A 26656-nucleotide genomic window follows, 5' to 3' on the forward strand; every position below is an offset into this window, starting at 1 on the left:
ACAAGCACTTGCTAACAAGCACTAACAAAGCTGCGTTCAAGGCCATGCAGAGCGCTCGACTTGGAGGGAAAGAAAAAGGGGAGGCGACACGGAGGAAAACGCAGGATCCAGAGGAGGTCAAGTTAAAAAGGTTTATTTCAACAACTGGCTGAATCTGGTTTATTTATTTTCTGTTCAAAGTCCAAAAAAAGTACAAAAAAAGCCAAAAAAAACAGAAAAACATCAAAGGATTAGAAACCACATCAATGAAAACCAAGACACATTGTGTTGCTTTTTGTTAAATCAATCCAAGCAATTTTTTCCCCAATATTTTTTACATACTCACTGGATTAGTCAGACAAACATCAAAATCTTTCAGTAGCTTTATCGTAACTTTTTTTTTTAAACATTGACGTTTTAAACTTCTGTATGACTTTGCTCTTTTTACAAAAAAACACCAATGCAGGCAGGGGAGGGGGGGGGGTGTACATACAAGCGTGGTGTCATTTTCACAGTGTGTGTGTAAATGCTCATCATGTCTGTGTGTATATTTGAGTGTGTGCAGAGGAGAGAGGGGAGAGTAGAATGACAGCAACAAAGAATCTGGGATTTGGAAAAAAGGGTGTCTTTTGTAAGGGCGGAGAGGAGAGGCGAGGAAGGCTGGGGTTACTTCAGCTGGGGCAGTGATGGCGGCGGCGGCGGTGTGTTTCGCAGCGACCCAGAGGCCGCGTGTGGCAGTGTTGCCGTGTCGGAGAAGGTTGCAGACTGAGTTGGTTGGCTGGTACGTTGGCAGGTTGGTTGACCTGGTCGAGCGGTTTGACGCGCTCGGTGGCGGGTTAACAGAGAGCAGCGAGGGGGTTTGTGGGCTCCAGTTGCACCTCGCTGTTTTCTGTGTCGTGTTGTCAGGTTTCTGGGCTTGGTTCACACCTTGTTTCGCTTCACATCATGTTGTTCTGCAGTGAATTTACCTCCGAGGAGTTCTCCTCGCCCAGGACCTTGTGGTTCTCTTGTTTGGGGGTCAGAGAGTTGTGGATGTTTAGGGAGTCGTCCTCCTTGGCCAGGGCCTTCATCGGGTCTTCCTGCTTGTTCTGGGAATTGGGATCATCCTATCCAAGGTGAAGGGGTGAGGAGCATAAAGCACAGTCAGAACCATAAAAACAGATTTACATTTGGCTGCAAACCACCCTCCCTAACCAATAGGAATCTGCTTTTTAAAGGATTAACAATAAACTCCAATAAAATCTATTCCCTCTAAAACAGCAACCGTCTTTGCCAAATCTAAGGAGAACAAGTGATGCATTCATAGTAAACTATAATATCTACAGTTTGGCTGTAAACTCCTGCGTCATCTGGTTTAACTGGCTTTGATCAGTATTTTGCAGTTAAACCACTAAGAACGAGAACTTTAAATGTTGCCAACAGACATCACAAACAAACAAAAAGTAAATGTGTTAACTTATAAATGTAAATCACCCCAGAGAAATTAAAAATGGATAGTTTTCAAGCTCTAAAAGGGATTTTATGTTGTATTTTCATGTCCTTAAAGGACCACACAGATGTGTTTGTTTCTCCTAGCAACTAAAAAAAAAACAACAATTTTTTTTGCTGACTAATAGAAATTAAAAGGGGAAAGTTTGACTTTTTCAGTTACGTAATTTAACCTTTGTAGCAAAGTATAAACTAGTTTTTATCTGGTTGACACCCAAGCTTTTTCGCTTTGTATTACTAGACAAAGCAACAGGTAATAATATCCCGCTTACTGATCAAAGAAAAGCAAATGCTTATACTATTTACTGCTTGTAGTAAATAGATTACACACATATAATCCTATGAGTGGAGCAAAATTCTAATGAAAAATAATACGCATTAACGGACAGCAAACCCCGTTTCAGTCATCCCGCTGTTTGGAAGTCATCGGCCGGCACGCCATGTTTAAGTGAGGAAACATGGAGGTGAGCTGCATGAGCGACCCCCCCCCCCCTCCCTCCCGGTTTTCCCCATCAGGCAAGCTAAGGCGGCACATGCACATCCACATGCAGGACCCTCACAACGAACCCCATGAACTGTCGCTCATGCACAACCCTTCCCGTGGCCGCTATTCTTTTATCGTTCCCCGAAATCATAAGCAAACAGTCCTGGCTGCTTATCTGTGAGTACCACCATCATACATACCCAAGCAGTCACTGCAAGAGAAAGGCATTGCGTTTTAGAGGGTTTCACTTTAATGCATTGGCATTTAATTGAGGTCAAAGGGAAATAATTGATCGTGGAGTCCATTTAAGCTCTGCTTTCCAGACTCTTATCCCTATTAATTTTGCATGGCATCATCGGCTCGGCTTCACTGGGGCATTCTGGGGGCGTCAGCCTCTGCCTCTATGTCCCAACCACACCCATACAGACACACACACACACACGGGCAGAGACACACGCATACAACAAATTCCAAACCCTGAGGCCTGTGCCATTTGCAAACACTCCCTAAGTGAATGTTTGCATTTGACTGTAATGGCACTTTTAGAGAGGAAGAGCAGTGAGAGGATTTACCCGATGGCTGTTGGCCTAGATAGTAACTTCAGGCAGGACGTGTGGGTATGTCACTTCCATGGTTACGGGATAGGGGCCCTCTTTCCTCCCGTCAGCATGAAACTGGAAAATGTTTGTGTTTGTTGGGTTTCATTGTTGTCGTGCATGGGTGGAAGGGTGCAGGCGGTAGTTGGGAGCACAGAGTCACGAGGACTTTTGAGTGGGAGCCATTTTGGGGGGAGTGGAAACAGAGATAAAAAGGGTTCTGAGGATGATGATGATGTTGGTGGTGATGATGATGACGATGATGGAGGCACATGGACAGTCCCTAATGATCTTTTAGAGGTTTTTAGGTTGTTGTTTTGAAGATAATTTTTAAGTGAGCTTTTGTTCCTAAACTGTACAGTTGAAATCACTCCGGAATTTAAATAAAGTTCTTATTTTAGTCTTTAAAGGGAGAAAACTCAATGTCCATCAGTATTTCAAACTTTTAACATTCAGACAATAAATTATTTAAAGGAGCTCTCTGTGGAGCCAGTGATACAATTTTTAAAGGCTTATGCTTCTTGTTAGAAGGCACTTTCCTTTAATCCTCAACTGTGTTTGAACCTCCCGATGCAACTAATGCTAAAAATATCAAATATACTTAAAAAATGAACTCTAATACTATAAGAAGAGGTGAAAAAAACAAAAAATAAAATGACTGCTGCAAAGCAAAGGTCCACCATCATTACAAATATTAGAGCATCCCTTTATATTTTTCAATTTAATTAAGAAAATAAATAAAACAAAAATAATCAGGGAATTAAAAGGTCAGAAATAAGATAAGTGAAGCCACATTTACACTTAGTGGGATCATTTCAGGCAGCAGAGACATTTATGCCAGGATTGACCCACTAGTGTCTGAATCTAAACCATTATGTAAATTCCTCTCACCTACGGACTGGAACTCTTAACAAAAAGAAAAATCAACTCCCAAATCTCATATCTAAACCTCAGTTTGACACCATTTTGAATTACCTAGAAATTACATTGTTGTAGCTGTTTTGAACACTTCAATGCTTTTAATTTTCAATCAAATGTCTTGGGTGTGTGTAACCTTTGGCCTCTTGGCCTGGACTCCCTTGGAAAAGAGATTAATGGATTTCAATGGGACTTTCCTGGTTAAATTATGGTTAAAAAAAAATGTTTGTGTATGCTCTTTTGCTGAAGAGCAAACTTTCCTGTGTTTGTTCTATAGTCAGTGGAAGGAGAACATTACAGCTTATTTTTATTTATTCTGTGACTTTTGAAGAGATCAGAATTTAAAAAAAGGACCTTGTACCATCGGTTTAAGTCATTTTTCTTTAAACTCCAGTTGGTACTAAAGCAGTTTTTGTATCCTACAAAGAAATATTATTATTTTCTCTTTTTTGTTTATTTAAAAATGTGCTTGTCAGTAGAAGCTTTGACCAGGAAGTTATGAAATATCCGTGCAAATTTTCATTTTAATGTTATGGGCCTATATCACGCCTTTCTTAAGCTTTTCAGAGTGAACTATTTATTCATATTCACATTTATTCCCTTTCGAGGTCGTGGGGCTGCCGGAGCCTATCCCGGCCACTTCACCAGCAATAATATAATACATTATCTTTGGCACACTAAAGGACACATTTTTTAAGGAAATATGATTTATTTTTACAGTTAATTTTACCACCTGGAAGTAAAACGTCTCGACCTCTGAGGCTCCGCCTTTCACCCCGTTTGGTTGCCACTCATTTCATGATGTCAGCCTAGAGCCGGCCTCGGCAGCGTGTCTGTGCTTCGCCCACAAAAACAAACAACATCCGAACTTTTGCAAAGATGGATGTAAAGATTGTGTATAGAAAAGAAAAGACTTTAGCCGATCACCACCAGCTCCGTGGAGAAAGTGGGTGCGTGCGTGTGTTAGCCTGGGGGCGTTGCTGGCACCGTAGACTCTTCCTGGATGGGGCCGTTCCTCGCTTTATGATGTCACAATGTGAGAACCCCCTGGTTTTTATTCAATTAGGAGGGGCTGGCGCTCAGAGAGCAGGTTTTTAGAGGAAAACTCAGATGTGTGAAGGATCAAAATATCGCTTTGAGGTTGTTTTTTGTCAGAAATTAATATCATAATGCCCTTAAAAGCTCAAAAAGTTAACTTTGCATGATATAGGCCCTTAAAATCATAGAGAAATTAGAGTAGGCCAACTGCTAGCAGGGTTTTGCTTTCAGGTCATTTCAGTTGTGAAAAGTAATACATCACTTAGAGCCACTTGTCTTGATAGAAATGAAATCCTCTTATAAACGATGGCCGGCTCTGCCTCTTTGAGTCACTTTCTGAATTTATTTAGTATTGATAGATAAAGAATCCGTTTCCACAGTTTGCTAGACAGGGAAGCGTGCGACTGCACTCAGCAGAAATGCTGTAAATTAAAGTTAAGGATAGGTGGGTTCAATCCACCACCATGATACAAATACACAGCACTCAATTAATGCAGGAAAACCAAAGTGCTGTTTGTGTTGTGGGGCAGAGAGGAATGTGGCTTGTGTGTCTTTGCTGACAGCTGTTTTTTCACTAAAAATGTTTTTTTCCCTAATTGCATTGAAACCTCCCGGTGTGTGCAGTAGGTACCACAGCTGACTGGATATCTGACAAGCCTAACAGAATTTTTTTTTATGATTTTAAAATCTGTTTATTTTTCCTCCAGGATCTGTCTGTTAAGCTCAAGTTAAAGAACAGTGCAGCAAAAAACAAAAAAGAAAACAAGTTTTAAAAAGCAGCAAGCTGTCACATTTTACTGAGATTCATCCCTACACTGAGCTTCTAGTCTGGCATTGTGACAGCTTGAAACAAATTACAAATGGTCTTAGGCGAAAGGTTTTCTAGCATGACTTTGTAGCTCTTGCTCTCGGAATTTAAAAACAAAAAAGCCTAAAACGTTTTGGCAGAGGTCGGTGAAAAACATCAAACTTGTTGGTGATGTCATAAACGTCTCTTCCATTAATCTAAAATGGAAGCTGGTTTTGGTTCCATTTTGTAAGAAATCAAAGACTGAAGTCTGACAGACCAGAGATTAGGACTTAAGCCTGGTTTCCATTTCACAGCGCACGGCCGTCGCATCAGTCGGCTGGATTTGGTGGCGACAGTCTGCAACAGTTGCGCTGAAATTCCGAGTGGCTTTTATACTATTTGAGCGGCGTGATTGTCTGTTTATTTTTAAAATCCTTATCATACCCTGCAAATGCGCAGGTACACAATGAGGCAGAGGAGAAAGTGGTATGTTTGTTCACTAAACAGAAGTAAGCAATACAGGACCAAATAAATAAAAAAATAGGGGGACAATTTGCATTTTCTGAGTGCAAGATATCTATATGAGATATGATATATATCTTTCTCTATGCTCTATTTTCCATCTATTTGTCCGCTCTCTATGTCTGTGAGTGAAATTAGGTATTTCCCTTCTTTAAATTAAGTTTTCATCATCTGTCATTTTCTTGGCAAAGTTTGCTCCGTCATCACGTGCCTCCAATCGCTCCAAATAAATTCAGGTTAAGTGGAGCAATTCGTACAAAACTGCACTGCGGGTGTAAAATTCCAGTGAATGATGTCATCACATTTTCCAGCGATTGGGGCCATTCCACTCCAATGGCCTTGCGACAGATGCGATCTGGGCGATTTTATATCGCTTTGAAGTATTTTTACATCTGGAACATCGCAGTAAGACTTACAAACAAGATGTCTCACCAAGCGGTGTACGATCATATTTCATGTGGGGCACCTGTGTGCCCCGTAAGGGTTTGGACACCCCATTTCCCCCCCGTAAGGGCAGTTGGGACTGAGGTTTCCATTTAGTACCTCAAAAAGCATATTTTAACCATGAGTTTTAGGACTTGAGACTCGGACCTGCAAAAGAGAACTTGTGAGCATCTTCGAGACTGACTGATGAGAGTCAGAACGTCGGCACACATTCAACACCAAAGAAGGGTTTGTGTACTTTCTGAGTTTCCTTCAAAGTAGTTGTAAAATGTAGTCAACACACAAAGTTGGAGACTATTTGGATCCATGAACATGAGGACAACGAGGCCCCATCTGGTTTGGAGCTGTGATAAAGCGTCTGCTACATTTGACTTAAACAGGTAAATGGTGCTTTATCCTATTGCATGTTGTTGACATATGCAAACATGTTTTATTGCTAACAAAAGGAGGGGAAGACACCACCAACTGTATAGTAACTGTAATGGTGCTTTGGCACAAACAAGTATTATACTTCCTTTTGCATTTTCAGGTCAAGATGCTGCGAGAAGGCTTCAGATAACATTTGCTTGAGTATTACAGAAGTGGTATGTATATATATTTATGGTTTTACCCATAGTGAGCTCCTGAAGTTATTTCAAGCCTCGCCGCTATATTATCAAAGCAGATGTGTTTTAAAGGCTTTATTTGGTAAAACTGAAACAGAGAAACATGTTCCTACTTTAGATACTTCTTGGCTTTAATGATTTTATGTTTTTCAAATAAAAAAAAAACTGTCAATTTCGAAAAGGAACTGAGATTACTTTGAGCTCATAATATAATAATGTTTTGAGTGAATTTGTCGAGTACACAGCTAAAAATGTGACTGACAGGCCCACAGTTACAATGAGAGACTTTTTGGAAAGGTGAGAACGGGTCGGGACTATCTCGACATTTGGAATTTGGTCTTACCTCGCAGTCGGACTCCTCTTTGGTCTTACACTCCCAGGTGTATCTGCTCATGGTTTTCTGGGGGGAGGGGGATTGGGCAAAGGGTTATACTCTTCAAATAAAAACCCAAAAGGCATCCTGAGAGAAAGACTGGACAGAAAGCAAGAGCAGTGGACGGAAAGAAAGGATAGAAGCTGGAGAAGCAACAGATCAGAGATAGGAAGAGAAGAGACAGAGAAATGAACAGACAGAGAGATGGAGGCCCAAAGAGACTCCATGTCCTTTCAGATGCTAATCTATGTTCCAAGATGGTCACACACTCAGGTAATACAGTCTCTGTGGAGCTGCTTGTCCCATCACCACAGCTGACAAAGGTTTGGAGGCTTCAGCTGAGGTCCTTGAGCATTCGGATACACACAGGACAGTTAATAAGAAAACCATTAAGGTTGTTTGTTAAAACGTCCTCTGGGAGTTTTTGTTAAACCTTTGTGTGATTTTGGTATGTAGATGCCTTTTAATTTTGGTAGGTTGAATATTATTTAAAAAAAAATTTTCCCTTCAACTTTTTCCTTCAGGGGTCGCCACAGCGAATCAGCTTCCTCCATCTAACCCTGTCTTCTGCATTGTCTCCACTAACACCAGCTACCTTCATGTCTTTGGTCTTCTTCTAGACCTTTTGCTTGGCAGCTCTAGACTCAGCATCCTTCTACCAAAATACTCATTGTCTCTCCTCTGAACATGTCCAAACCATCTCAGTGTGGCCTCTCTGACTTTATCTCCAAAACCTCAAACGTGCTGTTCCTCCGATGTCCTCATTACTGATCCATCATGGTCACTCCCAAAGAGAACCGCAGCATCTTCATCTCTGCTTCCTGTCTTTTCCTCAGTGTCACTGTCCCTTGCTTGTCTCACCACAACTTTCTACACCTTTCCTTTTATTTGACCTGAAACTCTTCCATCATACCTGACACTTTTCACACCAGAGACTTTTTTTTCACTACTTTTCCACACTCTCTATTCCTCTGGACTGTGGACCCTAGTTCAAATCCTCCACCTTCTTCATCTCTTCTCCTTGTAACCTCACTCTTCCACTTGGGTCCCTCTCATTCAAAAACATGTACTTCATCTTGCTATTACTAACTTTCATTCCTCTCCCTTCCAGGGTAAACCTCCACCTCTCTAGCTTACCCTCCACCTGTTCCCTGTTCTACAAACCACAATATCATCTGCAAACATCATAGTCCACATTATGTATAATCAGTGTTATCCAAGCTGGTTTCTGGAAGTAAAGAAGTTGATTTACAGCTTCAGTCTAGTTCTACTGTTAAGTCTAGTTTTAGTCAGCTTTTCTTTGGATTCAGTTTTACAAACTTTTTGAATAAATAATTTCCATAGTTGCTGTCATTGATAAAATGATTAACAAAAGGTTATTTTATAGGTTAGGTTATAGGTTATAATGGTGTTGGAAAGTTAATATTGTAAGAATGTCAGTCGGTAGTAATTGGTTAAGGATTTTTCTTTTCTTTGCATTTAGGCTGTTAATGTATGTCAGGGTGATGAAATGATGAAAATGGAAATTGTGTGTCTACAATGACAGGGTGAGACAAACTGCCCCTAAACAAATCAAAAACTTCAAAAGTACTTCAGGAGAGAAATGACAATCACAGGCTGGTTACTAAAGAAAGTAGTTTAAGGGTGGAGATACTACTGATGGAGTTGTTAGAGGGTGGTACCACATTTTAAAAGACAAAAAATAGTCTGTCTCAGCTGTAGCATTACGTCTACCCATGCTGCTACAGTGCTAGCACTAAAAACTACCCATGCTTCTATTAGTGGGAAAGCTTTTTTCTGCCATCTACAGGCAGCAGGAAGTTGTTGCATCTCAGATGTTTATCCTGATAAAGTCGTCATTCGTCACAATATGAATCTGTTTAACTTACCTGCTCATAAATACTCAACCTTTCAGAAAAATCATATTTAATCTGTACATTTTTTTCAGGATAAACAAAAAAAAGCAGACTAGCAACAAGGCAGAGCTGCAGCGGCTGACATGTCCACTAGGTGGCGCATATCAGCGACAGAGCAGACATGCCATGACATACCAATGTCAGAGTTGATAGAAGAGAGAGTAGGGAGGGGGGAGGGGGTTATGGGCGGGGGTCACAGTGAGGACACTTTCTCTTAAAATGGTCAGATTGAAGCCAAAGCGGCTCAGCTGGCAGATGTCCTGGGATGACAGTCCATAAATGTTCAGTTTGCATAGCCTCAGGGGTAATTTAACCTCTGAACCGGCCGTGATTGCGTCCTCATTGACCAACAAAGCTGATTTATTTGACACATCTGACAATGCTAGGCTAAGACTAGTAAGATGTGAAACCATCACATTACTCTTTTTCACGTTTTGCTCAAAAATAGTTAAAAAAAAAAAGTTTACGTGGCAAAAAAGACTAAATCAACAGGAAAATGGCTCTAAGATTGTCATTAAGATTTAAGAATTTTGGCCCTTTATTGCTGGTAGCTGTTGCTGCACTATGGATGCAAATTAGGAACATCTTTGTTAAAGTTTCAAAGATATTATTTTAGTGTTAAACTTATAATTAAGTAATCTTATATCTGCTTTTCTTATTGTCTTATTCCTATAATTCCATATACACCTTAACGTGATGGTCACCTTTAATTTCGTCATGCACTTTGTATGATGATATCCTATACTCTAGCATTCTATTAGATTCTACTGCAACAGCCAGTAACTACATGAATCACACAAAATTGTGTAAAAAATTTGAAAAGTACATCTTTTTAAATTTTAGATTGAGCTAGCGTTGGGGTGTAACAATTCCTACAATCCAACCAGATTGATCCGTCTAAGGCAAGTTGTAAATTAAATCCAATCAAATGGACCTCTACTGTTTATATCAATCTTGGATGTCGGTTTCTTTTACTGTACGTCTTTAGGTTTCACGATAACATATGTAAATCGACCAAATGCATTACAGCAGACAACACACATGTGACGTCAGCAAAAACTGATCAAGCCATCATTCCACTTCAATGTGAGGAAACACTGAATTTAGCAAAGACATGGGACCATACAGTGTGCTAGAATGTTCTAATAATGTTCCCTTTGGATTATTTTGATGTGGAAAAACAACAGTGGGCTGAACTTTAGGAAGATAAAATGTGAACAGATTTGCTATCAAATGTTGTTTACTTGATTTTTTGTACACATTTAATTTACACTTGATTGTAAGAAAAACAAGGAATCTGGAAAAACTTCATCTGCACTGTTCAGTACCAGCTATTTCTCTCTGAGTCATACTTGGTTAAGGTTTTGGTTAAAGACGTCCTGGATCCGTTTTAGGTCAGTGAATCGGATCGTTCAAAATGAATGATTGTCAAACACAAATCAAGATATGAGTCGAATCGCTATTAAAACAAATAGTTACACCCCTACGCTAACCTTTTTAATTTAAACATTTTCTACATATCTTCTTTAGTCAACAGTTTCAAGTTTAAAAATCTAAACCAAATTTTTATATGCTTGATGTAGAGAAAAAAAAACATTTTTCTAGAAATGAATAATGAATTTATTTTCCATTTTCCAAGGCCTCACTTGGAACCCCCTCCATGCCGCCCCCCCTCCAGCGTTTCACACCTCAGATTATTAGGGAACACTCATGCCCATGCATTTGAGGGAGGCTCGGGCGGGGTTTGGAGGGAGATGCAGAAAGGGGGGGTGAGAGAGAGGCGAGAACCACGTTACCTGACAGATAATGTTATCATAGTAAGCCAATGCACGGGCATGAGGGACGTTAGGAGGGGTGTCGCACAGTTTCCTTACATTTGGGTGGGAGCCCTCAGCGATGGTGGACAGCGAGAAATTATCATTGTGCTGCTCCGATGAAGGCCGGTACTTACTGCTGGGTGTTGGTGGGGATGGGGGAGGGAGGGGTGATAAGAAAAGGAAGAATATTTCAGAAAAAAAGACAGGGAGATTTGTAGAGATTCAGAAACAAGACACACAAGGGGAAGGGAAATGTAGGTCATGTAGAAGACATTAAAATTGGAAAGAAAGATTCCTCCAGGAGGAGAGCGGGGAAAAAAGGGTGAATGAAAAAGGGACAGTCCAGGGAATAAAGAACAAGGTCATAAAAACAGAGGAGGAGAAATGACAAATTAAGTTGTAGTAAAATAGAAACAAAATAGGCAAGAGACATAAGGGAATACATGGCAGGTGATGGCATAAAATGAAAAAAAAAAACAAGAGAAAAATGGTTAAAGTAAAAGGAAGAAGGGGGTTGTTATAGAGAAGGTGGGAGGGGAAGATTTATAGCAAGAAAGCATTAGTTAAAAAGCAAGATATCTGAAAAATGTCAGAATAAAGCAAACATTTTGTCTGTGATGCAACGTAGCAAAAGTGAATTTTGACCCATTTCTCTCAACATAAACGTTTAATAAAGAAATGTTTTACATTTTTTACATTTCATTGGCATTTGCCTAACATTTTTATTGATAATTAATTTAGTTGAGCCTGATGTTCATCTTTAACCTCTTTCCAACGAGGCCTATTTTGTATATAGTACAGCATTTGATTCAGAGATTAAAAAGTGCTCTTAATAAATCCAGTTTTAGAATAAAAATAGTGCATCTTGAATTCAGCAGAAATTTATTAACAATAGCCATAAAGATAGGGACACCGATTTGGCCAAAGGACCTACTTTCAGAGGTTATATTACTCAAATGAAGAATTGACCTGGAATGCAACATGTGGTTTTGAAATTTTCCCTCCAGATGGAATGCTATAAAAAGAGTGGACAATTCATAATATGCATTTGTTGGCTTTGAGTAAAGAGATGCAACTGAAAGACTTTTATCTGGATGGGAAGTTTCTTCTCAACTTAGTCCGTCTAGTTCCTCATCCTCAGATGAGTTTTCCTCTGTTTTTGTCGTAGAGATCAAAAAATGCATCGTCTTTGAGTATGACAGTGGCTTCCTCCCTTATTTATAACATGTTTTCATCAAATAAAAAAAAAATCTTTCATTTGCTTCTTAACCCAAACGAGAAGCATCCGATTCCTCAGATGTTGAGCTGCATTTTTCTCTCTGATCATTTCCCCACCGTGGCACGAGAAGTTAAAGAGACCCTGATCTGCCTTCTGTTAAAAGCGCAATAGTTTCTGTGATCTGCACGCAAAGCTTCCATATTTGCGTTTGATGAGCGCCGTGACGTGAATATCAAAGGCTGTGTAATGACACAGGAGAAGTACTCCCCATCAGAATATGTGTCATACAATTCTTGCACCAAAAAGCAACAATTTTCTGTCTGCCACCACCTAACCATGGTGCACATACATTTTGCACAATGGACAAGTTGTACCATTAACAGGGATATTTTGTTAGTTGCTAAAAAAAAAGGTTGTTTTCTGTCTGGAGGAGTCCGTTGGTCAGGACTGAGTCCGCTTAATTTGGTCCAGATTAGGTCCGGACTTTTTGATATTGGTCTGACAATAATGTCTACTGGACATTTCTGCTCCCAACCAAAGCTTGTAAATGAAACCATGCGACTAAAGATCTCTTCAAGAATTACAAGGGCGGGGCAAAGCAACCAGAGTAGGAATAATGGAAGTCCTACGCTTTGCAATCCCTGTCAAATAGCTGGTTATTTATCTAAATTGTACCTTCAGATATCTTGGTTAATTCTTCTCAATAAGCTGAGCCGCTGAGTTGTCATTTTGCTGCTCTGCACTCAGACTCAGAGAACACTAACCTTCTGAATTTAGTCCAGCTCCATATAAGCCCCTTGTGCTTTAGATTAATATCCTGATAAGCTATTATTGTGATCAGAGTAACAGATAATATTTGTTTCTGTTGCTTTTGGTGTCAGTCACTTAGAACATGCAGTCAGGTTAGTTTGAATCTGACCTTTTTGAACATATTAATCTAAAACTCCTCACAATCCTGATTATAAACCAGCACATTTTTTCAGTCCATCTTTGAGCAGGATGCAGGCTCTGTGCTGAAAGTCTCAGGGACAACAGATGGGAGTCTAATGGATTCATAAGCCTCTTCAGGAGCACACACTTCTTTGAACACTGCCCGCAGAGTCTTTTTCTCCGCTAAATGGCCGTTCTGTTTCTTTTTTCCTCCTGCAACATTTTGTCATTTTCTTATTTCCTCCTCCCTTCCTCTTTTTCCTTCCTCAGTCCCTCTCCTCTCATTGATTTCTTTAAGCTTGATGAGGCAGCTCAGTCTCTTTCGCCCTCAGGTCGCACAGCTGTATGTAGGTCAACCCCGCCTCGGCCCGTCTCGCTCCCTCCCCTCCTCCTTTGCAGACTGCCCTACTTTCAGCAGCATCCAGAGTACAGATGACATCACCCTTTCTCCTTTTTTTTTTTTTATTCTGCAAGCCAACATTGAAGTATCAAACCACTGCATCATTTTTCTACTCTCTATCATTACCCTTAATCTCCTGTGCGTGATCACCCCTTGCACAGAACTAAAAATAAACTGTGCAGCGTGGGATCTGCTGATGAGAATGTGGACCTCTGCTTTGCATCCTCTGTGCAAGCTGCTGCTCATCCACGATGGCTCTGATGCTGCGGAGATCGTCGAAAAAATAAAAGAAATATAACCCAGACGACAGGCAAACCTTGCTGAAACAGTAACTCCTCTCATCTGATTCGTCACTGCATCGTACAGAAAAAAAAAATCATTCCAGTTATGTAGGTTTTGTTGCAGCACGCTTTCTTTTATCGTCCCAACAGATGCGTCGCGTTGACTCTTTACTTTGAAGACCCACTCCAATGAAAATCCTGTTTTTCGTGTTTTTAACATGTTCTTGAAGCGATGATGATGAAGGACATATATAAAGAAAGTTAAGGCTAAAATAACATATCTGTGTATTTCTTTCTCCGTTGTGAATCAGGAGTAGACGAAAAAATGCAGTTGAAAGAAGATTGCAGATTTGACCTACAACGGCTCCTGCTCCGCTTCATTCCAATCCATCTACTTGTTGATTAGATTCACGTCTTTGTTTTTCTTGTCTGAGCTTGATCGCCATTTTTTGTTGCACCCGTATTGTTAGCTTGGGTTTGTGAGGTCTGTAGGCTAGCGGAAGAGAGTGTAAACAAAGCAAGGCAGGCTTACTTCACGCCAACGGTACCACCCACCACTCAAAAGCAAAGTTCCAATGAACTCCTGCCACTCTGTCTTTGTGACTCTTTCAAGACTCAAACAAAATGAAATGAATAAAGATCCAAACTTAAAATATCACAGATGAAACAGAACTCCTTCATGCTGCAGCGAATCGGCTGCCTATCGCAGTAATTAATTGTTGCTGCTTGTTCCTCGCTCAAAACTCCTCCTGTGATGCTACAGTCAAGTCAGGAGCTTTCCTTAGGATTTTTCTACATGAACTGAAATCAAATTAAATAAGTCAGTAATTATCTGCTACTTAATCCCTACAAATTGGCATCATTTAGTTTAGTTGTGTTTGGATTTTAACCTAAAACCTCTTTCAATGTTGCTAAAACAGTAAACCCATTTAAAATTATCCAAAGACAGAAACCTGTACCGCAATCAACGCCAACAATGACTCAGATCGCTTCTTTTTTAAAAATTAAGCTGCACTTTTATATGGCATCAGTGGCCAACAGCCCATCATACAGTATGTGCTGCTTTGCTGCAACTGCCATTCAAAAGCGGCAGGAATTAACCAGCAGAGGAGGAAAACAGACTCTAAAGATGATGATCACACATTTCCTAATGTGAAGAAACATTTGACAGTTTCTGCGTTAGATGTTAGGCGAGTACAAGTCATCCAACTGGGAGGTCATCATCCTGCAGAGCTGCTGTTTTTGCGACTTTTGTCTGACCCTGTGCATTTTCTAATGCATTCCTCATTTTTGGAAACACCTTCAACTGACATTGGTGAGTTTTTGTGAACTTCACACAAAAGCTGAGTAATGGTAGAAGCCTCTATAGATAAAGAAAATAAATCATGATTAGCAGTTTTGTTTTATAATTTCTCTGTATGGTGTGACGTTTTATTCAAGGATTATGCACATGCTTTTCTGATTTTTTATGTTAATTACTATGCAAAATCAGTGTGCATTTGGCAGGTCAATGACTATATTTGGCTTTCTAAATTTTTGTACACAATTTGTGTATGTAAGGCTAAAAACAACTAATTTTACCTGCTTTTTGAATTGCTAATATAGGTCAAAGCCCTTTAAAGAGGGGGTCACATGAATACATCTTTCTTTTTAGATTAAAGACTTTTGGTATTTTTTTTTACTTGTACCTTGGACATTAAAACAGTTGTGTTTGACACAGAAGACACAGAACTTTAAAACTTTATTTGGATTCAAGATTTTTCTGGAGAATTCATGATGAAGAGACTCAATAAATAAGAGGCTTTTCTGCTCTTTATGGCTGCCAGCTCTGTCAACTGAGTAGTCATCCTCAGTAGCTTGATACTGCTCAGGAGGCTTTTCTGAAATCACAAGATTTTTTTCTTTTTTGCTTAATAGTTTTGTTGTTTTGGTGAAAAATCGGTGAATAATTTCTCTTCTTTCACCCGCCCGCCCTCTTTTATTCATACATGTTACCAGCAGAGCTCGTTTGAAAGAGGTTAAATGGTTGATGCATGGTCAAAACATGCAGATATGACATCAGGCATTTACATTTGCACATAAAGTATGCATTCCTTTATCACGCATATTCATCAATTCAAAGACTGCTAAATAACAGACTCCAAGGCTTCAGGTAATCAGCTTTTCTATGGGATGTTTCTTTCCTTTTTACAATGCAGCTAACTAATTAAGTAACCATTACCAGAGGCTCACCTGCGCTTTCGCAGCTTCTTGTTCTCAGTCTTGAGCACGTGGAGCTTCTTGGCAAAGCAGACAATGATCATGAAGAGGAGCAGGACCACCAGAGCCGAGGCGCCAACAACCAGACAGATGACCTGGAACTCGGTCACCACAGACTCACAGCGGGAACCCTTGTGCCAAATGTAATCCTGGACATTGCATCTGAAATACAAAAAGAGCGAAATGTGAAAAAAAAAAGGTTTTCAGGACAGGGAAGAAGACAAAGGTCATGTTTATGATTCTTGTAAAAGGTGGTTTAAGGTTAAAGTCATGTTCCTTCTGTCTTTAAATACACTCATGCTTTGAATACAGCTTCATCCTGTTTTTTCTCGTTCCTCTCTGCTTTTGATTACGTGAAACTAAACAGTTCAAAGAAAAGCCCAAATAAAAGCCCCATACTTTGTTACATAAACCCTTTTATAAAATCCTCCACTGCAGCTGCATTAGTCACTACCAGGTTTGGGTTAACGCTTTATTCAGTTAATATAATGCCTCTGAGTCTGAAAACTGAAAAGAAAGTCGGGAAAAAAAAACAATAAATAAAACAGCCGCAGGTTCTTTTCCCGATGACAAACGCGTTCGCTAACACAAATGTACATGCACTTTCTGTGAAACATGCACAGTTGGAAAAGACATTAGATATTTTAGTATTTAACACAATGGGGATGTGGACACACAAACAACACACAGCCGCCATCTGAGTCCCATGTTCCTTTCAGTAGCGTCTGGCAGAGTACAGCGTCCGCCTGGGGACAGAACCCACTGAGGCAGATGGCTCTGTCTAAACACAGTTTAGCGTGTAAAACAGCAAATATCTCACTATTTAGTAAGATTCTATCTCAGTATTTTCAAACAAATTTCTCCTTGTTTTTTGTCTATAACACAAATTGCTGAGAAAAAACTAGCAAGTGAACTTGAGGACCTGAGAATGAACGTTTTTGACAGAAAGACTGAGGATTCGAGAAGGCTACACACAGAAGCACATTAGCAGTTCCTCTATTGATGTCTGTCTAAACCATATTGATGTGTCTTGTGTTGGATATTTATTGTGCAGTTTCCCCGTCCTGCCTGCATGCTGAGGTTTCTAGTCAAACAACACAAAATGGGTCAAGGATCTATTTTTGATCTAAAAATAGAGAAAAAGTTTCCCCTTTTCTTTAAATATGTATGTTTGAATATAGAAGCATTTCAAAGTTACAGCGTTTGGGTTTCTTGTCCATTACCTTAGATAATTTTCCTCTGCTAGCTCACATTGCACCTCACAGCAAAAACTTATGAGTTAAATACACAAAATTGTGAAAAGATAACTAGTAACCATTTTTGCTCAGAAATATAATACATAATTGCTGTTGCACAAATGTTACAGAAACACCACATAAAATTTGGATTTACATTGTGAGGTTCTCAATATAGTCTCCTATCAGTCACAGTCAAGTGTAAGGGGTTTTACCGGCCTGCATCATTTTGCAAGATGCAACCAGAGTTTGCATAGTTTTGGGCCTCGTCGTGCAAATTCTTATGAGTTGAGTTGAGTTGGTCTCGATTGATTGATTTCAAGCATTGCAGTCTTAACAATTGGGAATTCACAGATTTGTCAAACTCATTACAGAAATGATTATATGCATAGATGAAAAAACCAAAGACCCACCTGTTAAAAAATTTTTTTGGAAGAACTCTACCTTAAAGTCCAACTCTGATGATCTTTGGATCTATTTTCAAAGCGTTTGTGGTCTTTTAATTATGATTATGATGTTTTTAGTTGTGATCTGGACTGTTGATGTGGAACAACTCTGCCCCCCCCTGCCCCCCCTTCCCCTCCCTGTTGCTGATAGTTTTGTTTAAAGCTACAGTCACGTATCCCAAAATGCCACCGCATGGCGGCCTTAATGCACATTTTTTAGTAAATTTGGCACATAGCCGGCGGATGCATTTGTGTTGGGGAGGCAGCAGTCGCATACATGCTGCACGATGACCAGGGACGTACAAATTTTACAGCAAACAGAAGATTTTTCTTTGAACGCTGACATAAGTGCGTGGCTGCCCGGGCACATTTCGAGGTCGCGCGGCTACAGGGCAACTGGCGGCCCAGTGGCACTTGATATGGATGGCCATCGTCCGGAGGCATTTGCGTATTGTTCATCTGTCGCCAGATTTCGAAATCACGTCATTGCAGCCTGACTGACTGACGCCGTCTACATTCATGACCACACTGACAATTTTCAAATAATCTGGCATCAAATCTTGCAGATTCTGCTGATGCCTCCCCATCGCAGGGTGGCAGTTCTAGAGCAGGTAGTTTGTGGCCCACCCGCTGTATGTCCTATCAAACAAATACTCTTTTTCCAATGGCATTTTTTCCTGTTATGTTAAAAAACACCAAAAACAGGATCTTAATTTGAGTGGGTCTTTAAAAAGAGTTCTTGGGTGTTCCCAAATGCTTTAAATAGGTTTTAGGTTAGTTGTGCGTGTCATTTCACAGAGTCCCTCAGGTTTCTGAACAGCCAAAACATACTTTCATCTTTTTTTTGAAAGAAACTGCAGTGAAAACAATAACTTATTTAAAAAAAAAAAAAGAAGTAAAAGCCAGCTTTAAAATAAGACATCACACTGTGGAGCACAGTTGGAAAGTTAAATAACTGGAAAATCGGTTTATCTCTAACCAAACAACACGCATCAGGCTAATGTTGCTCTGGTTCCACTGAACAAAGCGGGAAGCAGCCGCTTTAAACACCAACTGACCGTATTTCTTTGCCTTTATTCCCCCGTCACTGTGTCACGTTTTTGGACATTTGATGTGCTCTCACAGACAACGGCGTGTAAAGTGAATGAAGTTGCCGGGCTCTGCAGCCGCCGCAGCGATGCTACCCACATGCTAATAAGTAGGGTCTTTTCACAGATTTGTTCATTCACGGGTTTGTTTCCCGAATCCTGCATGAATCCTTTTGAATTTTACAAGCTGAAGGAAGACACTGGCACGCAGCCAGGAGACATTTTGAGCGAGAAGGAGAGATGAAGCATGATATCACAGCGCCCTCAGCCTCGCAGTGTTTCTGTTTGTGCCCACAAAGAGGACATTTATATAAGTCAGTGTGAGAAGGCGAGGGGGGGGGGGGGGGCGTGATAGAAGGCAAAAATGAAAAGCAAAGAGAGAGCATGCATAAAGAGAAGATGATCGAGGAGGTGCTGGTCGTCATGGAAACCCAGCTGAGCAGCAAACGGAGCAGACGCAGCGCTGACACCGCGAGCACACAAAGCGACAGAATTTTGTAACTCGGCCAGTTGAACCTTTCCCCTTCCCTCTCCATCATTACCCCCCCCCCCCCTTCTTGTAATCACTTTCACTGCTCTTCCCTCCTTCTCTGCTCTTCATTTTGCTGAGTGCATTCACCTCAATCAAGCTTGCCTCCTCAGTTTGAGCAGCTTGCCTTAGTTTAGATTTTTCTTCTGTCATCAAGATGGCGCTTTCTGGTTCTTGTTTGTGTTTTATGAAAAAGAAGATAAGTGACATCAAGCACGACTGCCGCCTGACTAAAAACTGCTCTAACCTGTCGTGTAAAGCTGACACAGTGATGGAAACATTAGCATTGATTGTGGATAACCCTTCACCTACTGTGCTTACACTAGTTTTTCTATTGATGTCTTCCCGATTCTGTCCTTTAGTGTTAAATCTTATTTGTTAATTGTGAATTAAAAATGTGACATCCATCCATCTTCAGGCCCCACTTGGCTGCTGGAGCCAACCCAGCTACTGTTGGGCAAAGGCAGGCTACACCCTGAACAGGTCACCAGTCTGTTGCAGACACAGGGATTCACTCACTCAGATGCACACCTAAGTACAATTTACAGTAACCAATCAACCTAAGAACCATGTTTTTGGAGCTGTGCGAGAAAGCTGGAGTGCCGGGAGAAAACCCACGCATGCACGAGGAGGACATGAAAATCCACACATAAAGATTCCAGCCGGGGTTCAAACCAGGGCCTTCTCGGTAACACCACTGTGAAACTGTCACCAAAAACACATTTGTCGATTTGTCTGAAAACTGCAACCATCACAGCTATGATGAGCTTTGCAAACACAGACTCACCTTCTGCAATTACTGCTTTTTAATTGCACCACCAATAATATATGTTTCAGACTGACAACTGTTTGCTCTGAGAAGACATATGTAGATCTAAAGAATTAGATCTAATAATCTCCATAAATATATAACATGTATTCTTAGGGGAAAAGAAGAAATGGAAAATTGTTCCCCAGACCCGGAAACTTGTTGTACCACCTTTGACAGCAGCCGCTGGAATTGAGCTTTTGCTGTAGTTGGTCTAAATTTGAAAGAAGGAAACTTCAGCAAATCAATTTCCTGGATTTCCTCTAAATCCCAGGAAACTACAGGGAGCAAACTTCTGATTTAAAACAGGAAAAAAAAAAGTATTCTGCCAGACACTTTTAAGAGGCCCAAGTTGTCTTTGGCTCTTCCACCAGACATCGCTCATCCTATTCCACAGTGAAGCCCCCTCCCCAAACCCATCATGGCCAGGCCTCATCGCAGCCTCACAGCACCATGACAAGCAGACAGGACCACAACATTACAGGGAACAAATCATCTCAATATTTACCAGATTATGTTGGGCCGCCATAAAAACAGAGGAGGTGAAGGCAGATGGAGGGGAAAAAAAGTATTTGCTGCTGTTGTGCTGAGGGGATTGCAGCCTCTAATAAGAACCCCTGCTGGCTTTTTAGTGAGGAAAAAGGGGAGGTTTAGAGTGGCAGTGATAAAAGGAAGAGTGAGAAGTCCAGGGGTGGACTTGTAACACAGGGGGAGGCCTTAATTTGGCCAGCCCAACTGTGGGGTGCAGGTAGAATATTGAGGGTTTGCTGAGAGTTTGGGGTGCCATATCCCAAAAAATGCAAAGAAAACCCATTGACCGTAAAAACAATGGACAAATCAAGATGTGATGTCATCCATAGAAAATGTCTTAACACCAGCTGTTGCAAAATGAGGTATAATTTCTCGTATTTATGGTAAAGGTGATAGCAGTTGCCATAGATACGATGACTCAGTGCAACTCGGACCAATCACTGTTGACTGATTTCAATATGGCGGCACCCGTATCAGGAAGCAACGGTACTTCCTATTTGGAAACACGAGAAGGGAGAGGTTAAGCTGCCCATTGTTTTTACAGTCATATGTTTTTATTTTTTATTTTGTTTGGTTAATTTAATTTCTTCAGCTAATTTTGGGTCTTTGCAAGCCATCACGTTTAGGGGGGCAGTCACAGCATTGCCCTTGGGCTTGCACTGTGGCAGCATTACACTCAGTTTCAGTGAAACCAGAGCATGATAGGCTGAATGTGTGACGTTAATGACTTAACGTTTCCTTTTTGATCATTTAACACTTTCTAGAAGTGAGAAGCAGCTGTGAAAACAAGTCAGTGGGGAATTTCTATCAAGATTTACAGAAGGTTAGAAGGGACAAAATGAACAGAAGGTTGGATCAAAATAAACCATTTTAAAAAAAAACTGACAGGAGAGGGCACCGAGGGATGTTTATGGAATATTTTAGCATAAGGTCCAGGATTTGCATATGAGGAACATATCACAAGATTTTTCCTGGAAGCAAAAAAGGATTTTCGCAAAACAAGAACTGCACAGACGGCAGTAAGGAAGAAAGGAGGAAAAACAGCTAAAGTGTTTGGCAGCAGTCAGATAGAGTTGGATGTGCGGATAAAAAGGCCACCAGAGGACAAGCCAAGGAACACTGCTCTGCTGCAGAAAACTCTCAAGAGGCCGAACAGCAGCTGAAACTAAAGCATGCTTTTATTTTCAATAAAAGGAAACTGATTCCACCAAAAGCTGAGATCTGGATCAGATTCAGAGAGATTTTACGAGCAAACCGGAGAAACAAATGGAGCTCCATCTGATCCGATTACACTTTTGAAGAGAACAAACTCTAAAGATTTCAGTGTTTTTGACTACTTTCAACAAGATGTCTGGAATAAAATGAGCTAAGCTTATTAAAATAATGTTGTGACTTCATTAGTTCACATGTTCACTTGGAGGGTGGGACCCATAAATTACTGGGTGGAGGTTCAACTGTGGATCCACAGAAAGGCTACACGAGGGTCCGGATGAAAAGAAGAAAACATGAAGCTGATTTTGGAAAACCTTTTTTCCGAAGGGTTTTGGTCAAGACTTAACGCACGACATGACTGTAGGCACTTCCAATTTCTACTTAAAGCTGAGAACAAAACAAGATGCAATTTTGGCTCATTTTCCGTCACCTCTGGAAAGTATTAACAAAAGACTTGAACACACTTTGTTCAAGCTAAAAGATTACTTTATTCTGATATTTGATTTTAAATATCCCTTGTTTTATGAAGACACATTTCTATATTTATCCATCAAGGTCTAGTTTTCATCCAGCCAGATGCATCTGCAGGCGTTTTTCAGATAAAGATGCAGCTATTCAAAATAAACATTAAAAAAGTATCTAACCATCTATTTCCCTCAAATGGTGCAAGATGCTAAAACCAACCCCAATCACACCAAAGGTCTAGATTAACTCCTTTAAGCTTAAATTAGGTATCTAAAAGTAAAAATATTTAAATTTTTGAAAAGTATTGAAAAAGAAAATGATTATCTAACAACTGATATAGACGTAAATTAATTTATACAAGGGTCTGGATGAATACTTGATTCTGATATGGGTGTAGGATGTCCTTCAAAATGTCATAGTGAACACCAACTAAAAACAAAAAGTTCTGGTCACATAGTCTGAATGTTCTATATCATTTCGCTGGCCTAAACACCAACCGTAACAACAAAAAAACTGGAACAAATAGTTAATGGTGGATAGGCAGGAAACTGCTTGAGGACAAAAAGAAGCGGACTATTTGTCACATGGTGCCACTTAGCCGGCTGAGCCAACCAATCAGAACACTTCGCTCGCAAAATGCAGGACTGCTTGTGGTTCCTAGAATTAGTAAAAGTACGGTTGGAGGTAGAGCGTTTAGCCACCAAGCCCCTGTCTTATGGAATAAACTCCCAGCTCATATAAGAGAGGCCGACTCAGTTTCTACATTCAAAGCTAGACTGAAAACATTCCTCTTTGGACAGGCTTATTGTCAGACTAGTTAGTATTCAGAGATTATTTAACTTAATGTTAGTTTGTTTAAATTAAACTTAATAATAACCATTTCTTTTAAAAGGCTGCTAGAAGTTGAAGCTGGGGTAACTATGGTACACTGGGGTTCTGTCCTCTTTCCTTTTTTACTTCTACCCTTCCTCTCCTCTATTCTTGATCATAATTTATCATTTAGTTCTCCATGCCTCTGTTTGGTGCAGTGCGATTCATGTATTGTCCCTCTTTTCCTCTCCCCTCCTGGGGAGTGGGAGTGCTTCCAGACTCCAGTTGGCTCATCCGTGCTCCAGTTCCTGACCGTTTACCTCGCCTTTGCTCCTGCTCCCACACCTGGCTGTGGATCCTGCCTCTGGCTCATCTCTGGCTCGTCTCTGCTCTGTACCTGACCGAGTACCTCGCCTCTGCTCCTGCTCCTACACCTGGCTGTGGTTCCTGTCTCCGGCTCGACTCGCGCCTTTGACTGTCCCCACAACCACGGCTGGATGAAGCTCGTCTGCTGGACTTTTATATATGTAGTTGTAGATTTAGATAAGTTAATTCTTCTCTAAGAGTTCTGGTAAATCGCCTGTCCGTCCTGGGGGAGGATCCCTCCTTCATGTGGGCACCCCTGAGGTTTCTTCGTTTTTTCCGGAATCCGGTTTTTTTGGGAGTTTTTCCTTACCGCGAAGGGGGGTCTAAGGGCAGGGATGCCAGTATAGCTTAGTCAGTTTGTTAGTTCATTTTAGTATTTTCCTATTGAACTCTTTGTATTTGTGATCCTTTTGATTTCATGTTTTACTTCGAAGCCCATCGAGACGACTGTTGTTGTGATTTTGGGCTATACAAATAAAATTGAATTGAATTGAATTGAATTGAGCGGGGACGGACCTCGACTTCAGCGGCAAGGGAAGCGATATATATGCTGATGGGTTAAATCAGTTCAGAAAGAAAGTTCACCTCTTACCACGTGTTTTTGTCCAGATGATGAAGCTAAAGTTTGTTTTAAAGAAGCCAGCGCAGTGATACAAAACATTTAAGCTATGTGACTGGAACTTATTTTTTAGGTGTGCATTTTCCCTGTGCGTTATCACTTTTTAACGCACACTCAGCAGCCAATCAGAATCGAGAATTCACCCGGACCATGGTATAACAGAAACTAATGGACTAAACAGAAGCCATTAGTCCATTAAATTCTGATTAAGAACATTTTGTCTGTCATTATCCCTTACAAAATAGCTACCTCGTCGGGCATTATCCCTTACTTGTTTTGTTTAATAACCAAGAGATGATTTCTGGTATATGTCCATAAAAGTGTTCACCCAACTGTCATTTGGTTTGTGATGTAACATATAAGCACCAGTCTACCAAAGCTGCAGGGGGTGGCCCTTGTGGTGCGTTGCTGACAGAACAAACATACAAAGGGGAGGAAAATCCAGTTCTAAAGTGGGGTAAAAGCGCTTTATAGCATCTTCTACACAGACATGCTCAGTAAATGTAGTCCATTTTGTTTAGCACACAAAATTTCAGGACAAAAAAGTCAGTTTTGATGTGTGTGCACTGAAAACCACTGAATGAAAATCATTTTTCTGATGAAGCCTTTTTATTGTTCCCGTGTGAATTCATTTTTCTTTTTGTACACATAACAAAGCGGATTCTTTGTGCTGCTTCAAGTCTTTGCCAGACATGGGTGACTGCTGAGCGCCTCTGACACATTCGTCTCATCAGATAAAAAGAAAAAAAACAATGCAATATAAAACAGAAACAATTATGAAGACAGCTGTGAAATAATGAGGAACTGGCAGTTTCACTTAATCCAAGCTCTGTCTAAAACCTGCACATTATCTTAATTAGAGGTTTGTTTAGACCTGGACAGGTAAAGAGAGTTTAGTTTTATAGGGAGAATTTAGTTTTATAGGGATTTTTTATAAGAAAATGTTCAATTATTTATTGGGTTTGCTTTACTTTCTTGTAGAACTTGCAATTCTATAAAAATGTATATAGCCCTTCTTACAATATATCAAAAGTATTTGTACAGAAATATCTGCACCTTTTCACTTTTTATCATTTTTGAACACTAGAAAATGTCCTCATTTTGTATTTGCACCTCTTAAAATTTGGCTTTACATTCATTGCTCACTTCATGTTCTCTAGATAGTCTTGTGTGAATCACTGAATGAATTATACAGGGACTTGCTTTTAATACATATTATTTGGTAAATCAGTGTTAGCTTGATTAGTTTAGATGAGCTTTTATAAAGAAGCTCAACTGGTTAACCAAGAAAAAAGACATTTCTGTAGATAAACCTCATGTCTGTCAACAAAACATACATTTTTTTGTGATCCTATGAGTGAAAAGCATGTTATATAATGAACTCTAAGGATTTCTTTTACATCCTTCTCTGCAATATAAATATCTCCACCTCGATAAAACTTAAAGGACTTCATAGATGAATGGTCAAACAATAAAGTCCAAGGATTTTCCAGCTTGTGTGGAAACTTCAAACTGCTAACTTCATTAGTGTTCCAACACTCATCTTTCAGAAAATTGGATTAAACGTGGTTGTTCATATAGAGTTGTTTTATATATGAAGAACTGTTACTTGATGTCAAATATTTTTCCATCACTTTGATCTGTGGGCTTTTATATGAGTTTATAATTCAAGACTGTGTGCAATATGGCTATTATATACTTTGAAGCTGATGTAAAACTGTGCACATTAATGATTGTAATGCAAAGAAGATATTCGATTAAGTAGTTATTGTCTTCCATTACTGGGATTTTGAAATAACATCATGAACGTCATTGAGACACTAATTGTACTGCAGCGCATACAGAACAAACGGGCTTAAATAAAACATAACTATGGGGCCTACCATTATGCAGATGGAACCATTATAACTTTATTAGCAGGCGCACAGAGGTGGACCATTCAATCAGCCACAAATGCTTAATCCAACATTTTGAGAACTGAAAAGGGATTTGAATGGGTGATGAAATCACCAATCTCAACTTGGAATTAGGAAATTCCCGATAATTTTCCATAATCAGGTCTTAACATTATTTAATTGTACCGTACCAGACAAATAATCTAGTTCACTAATGTGATATTGTTGTGATTAAAAAAGTGGATGTTTGCTTGTAACTATATACACTTTCAGGCACGTCAGAGCCTTTGATATCAAGAAGGAAAGCGTGAATGTGATTATCTCATTTCTTTTCGTTTCCCATACATTTAATTTTCTGCATTTTTCCACATGCAAGCAGACAGAAGGCATTCCCGCTGTTAGGCATTAAAAGAAGCTTGTTAAAGCTGCGAATGACAGATCTGTAACCAAACCTATTTACATTTAGCTATGCATCCCTGGAGTGCAGTCACAACACCATAAACTGCAAACCATTTACAACCTTCCAGATGTGTCCCGTGTCAACAACCAGCTGCAGTGCTTCCCCTGCTTTCATTCACCTCAAAAAGAAACAA

At 40.1% G+C, this 26656-nt stretch overlaps 1 protein-coding gene across 12 annotated transcripts in view; it reads right to left on the bottom strand.

Moving 5' to 3' along the window:
• Positions 1–369: 369 nt before the first annotated feature.
• The window catches only part of cspg5 (chondroitin sulfate proteoglycan 5), a 49803-nt gene continuing 23516 nt past the window's right edge, over positions 370–26656 (bottom strand). Inside the window, exons 3-7 of one of the 12 annotated variants that reach the window (XM_011485757.2) lie at positions 16033–16221; positions 10950–11106; positions 7208–7264; positions 2524–2625; positions 370–1085 (exon numbers count right to left, since the gene is read on the bottom strand). In XM_011485757.2, the coding sequence (XP_011484059.1) occupies positions 2539–2625; positions 7208–7264; positions 10950–11106; positions 16033–16221 (490 nt within the window). In that variant the 3' untranslated portion in view covers positions 370–1085; positions 2524–2538. The remainder of the gene's footprint in view (positions 1086–2523; positions 2626–7207; positions 7265–10949; positions 11107–16032; positions 16222–26656) is intronic. The other 11 variants (XM_011485760.3, XM_020710392.2, XM_011485758.2 and 8 more) reach the window with 11 other exon arrangements.

Source organism: Oryzias latipes, chromosome 16, assembly GCF_002234675.1.
Source record: "Oryzias latipes chromosome 16, ASM223467v1".
Taxonomy (NCBI): Eukaryota; Metazoa; Chordata; class Actinopteri; order Beloniformes; family Adrianichthyidae; genus Oryzias; species Oryzias latipes.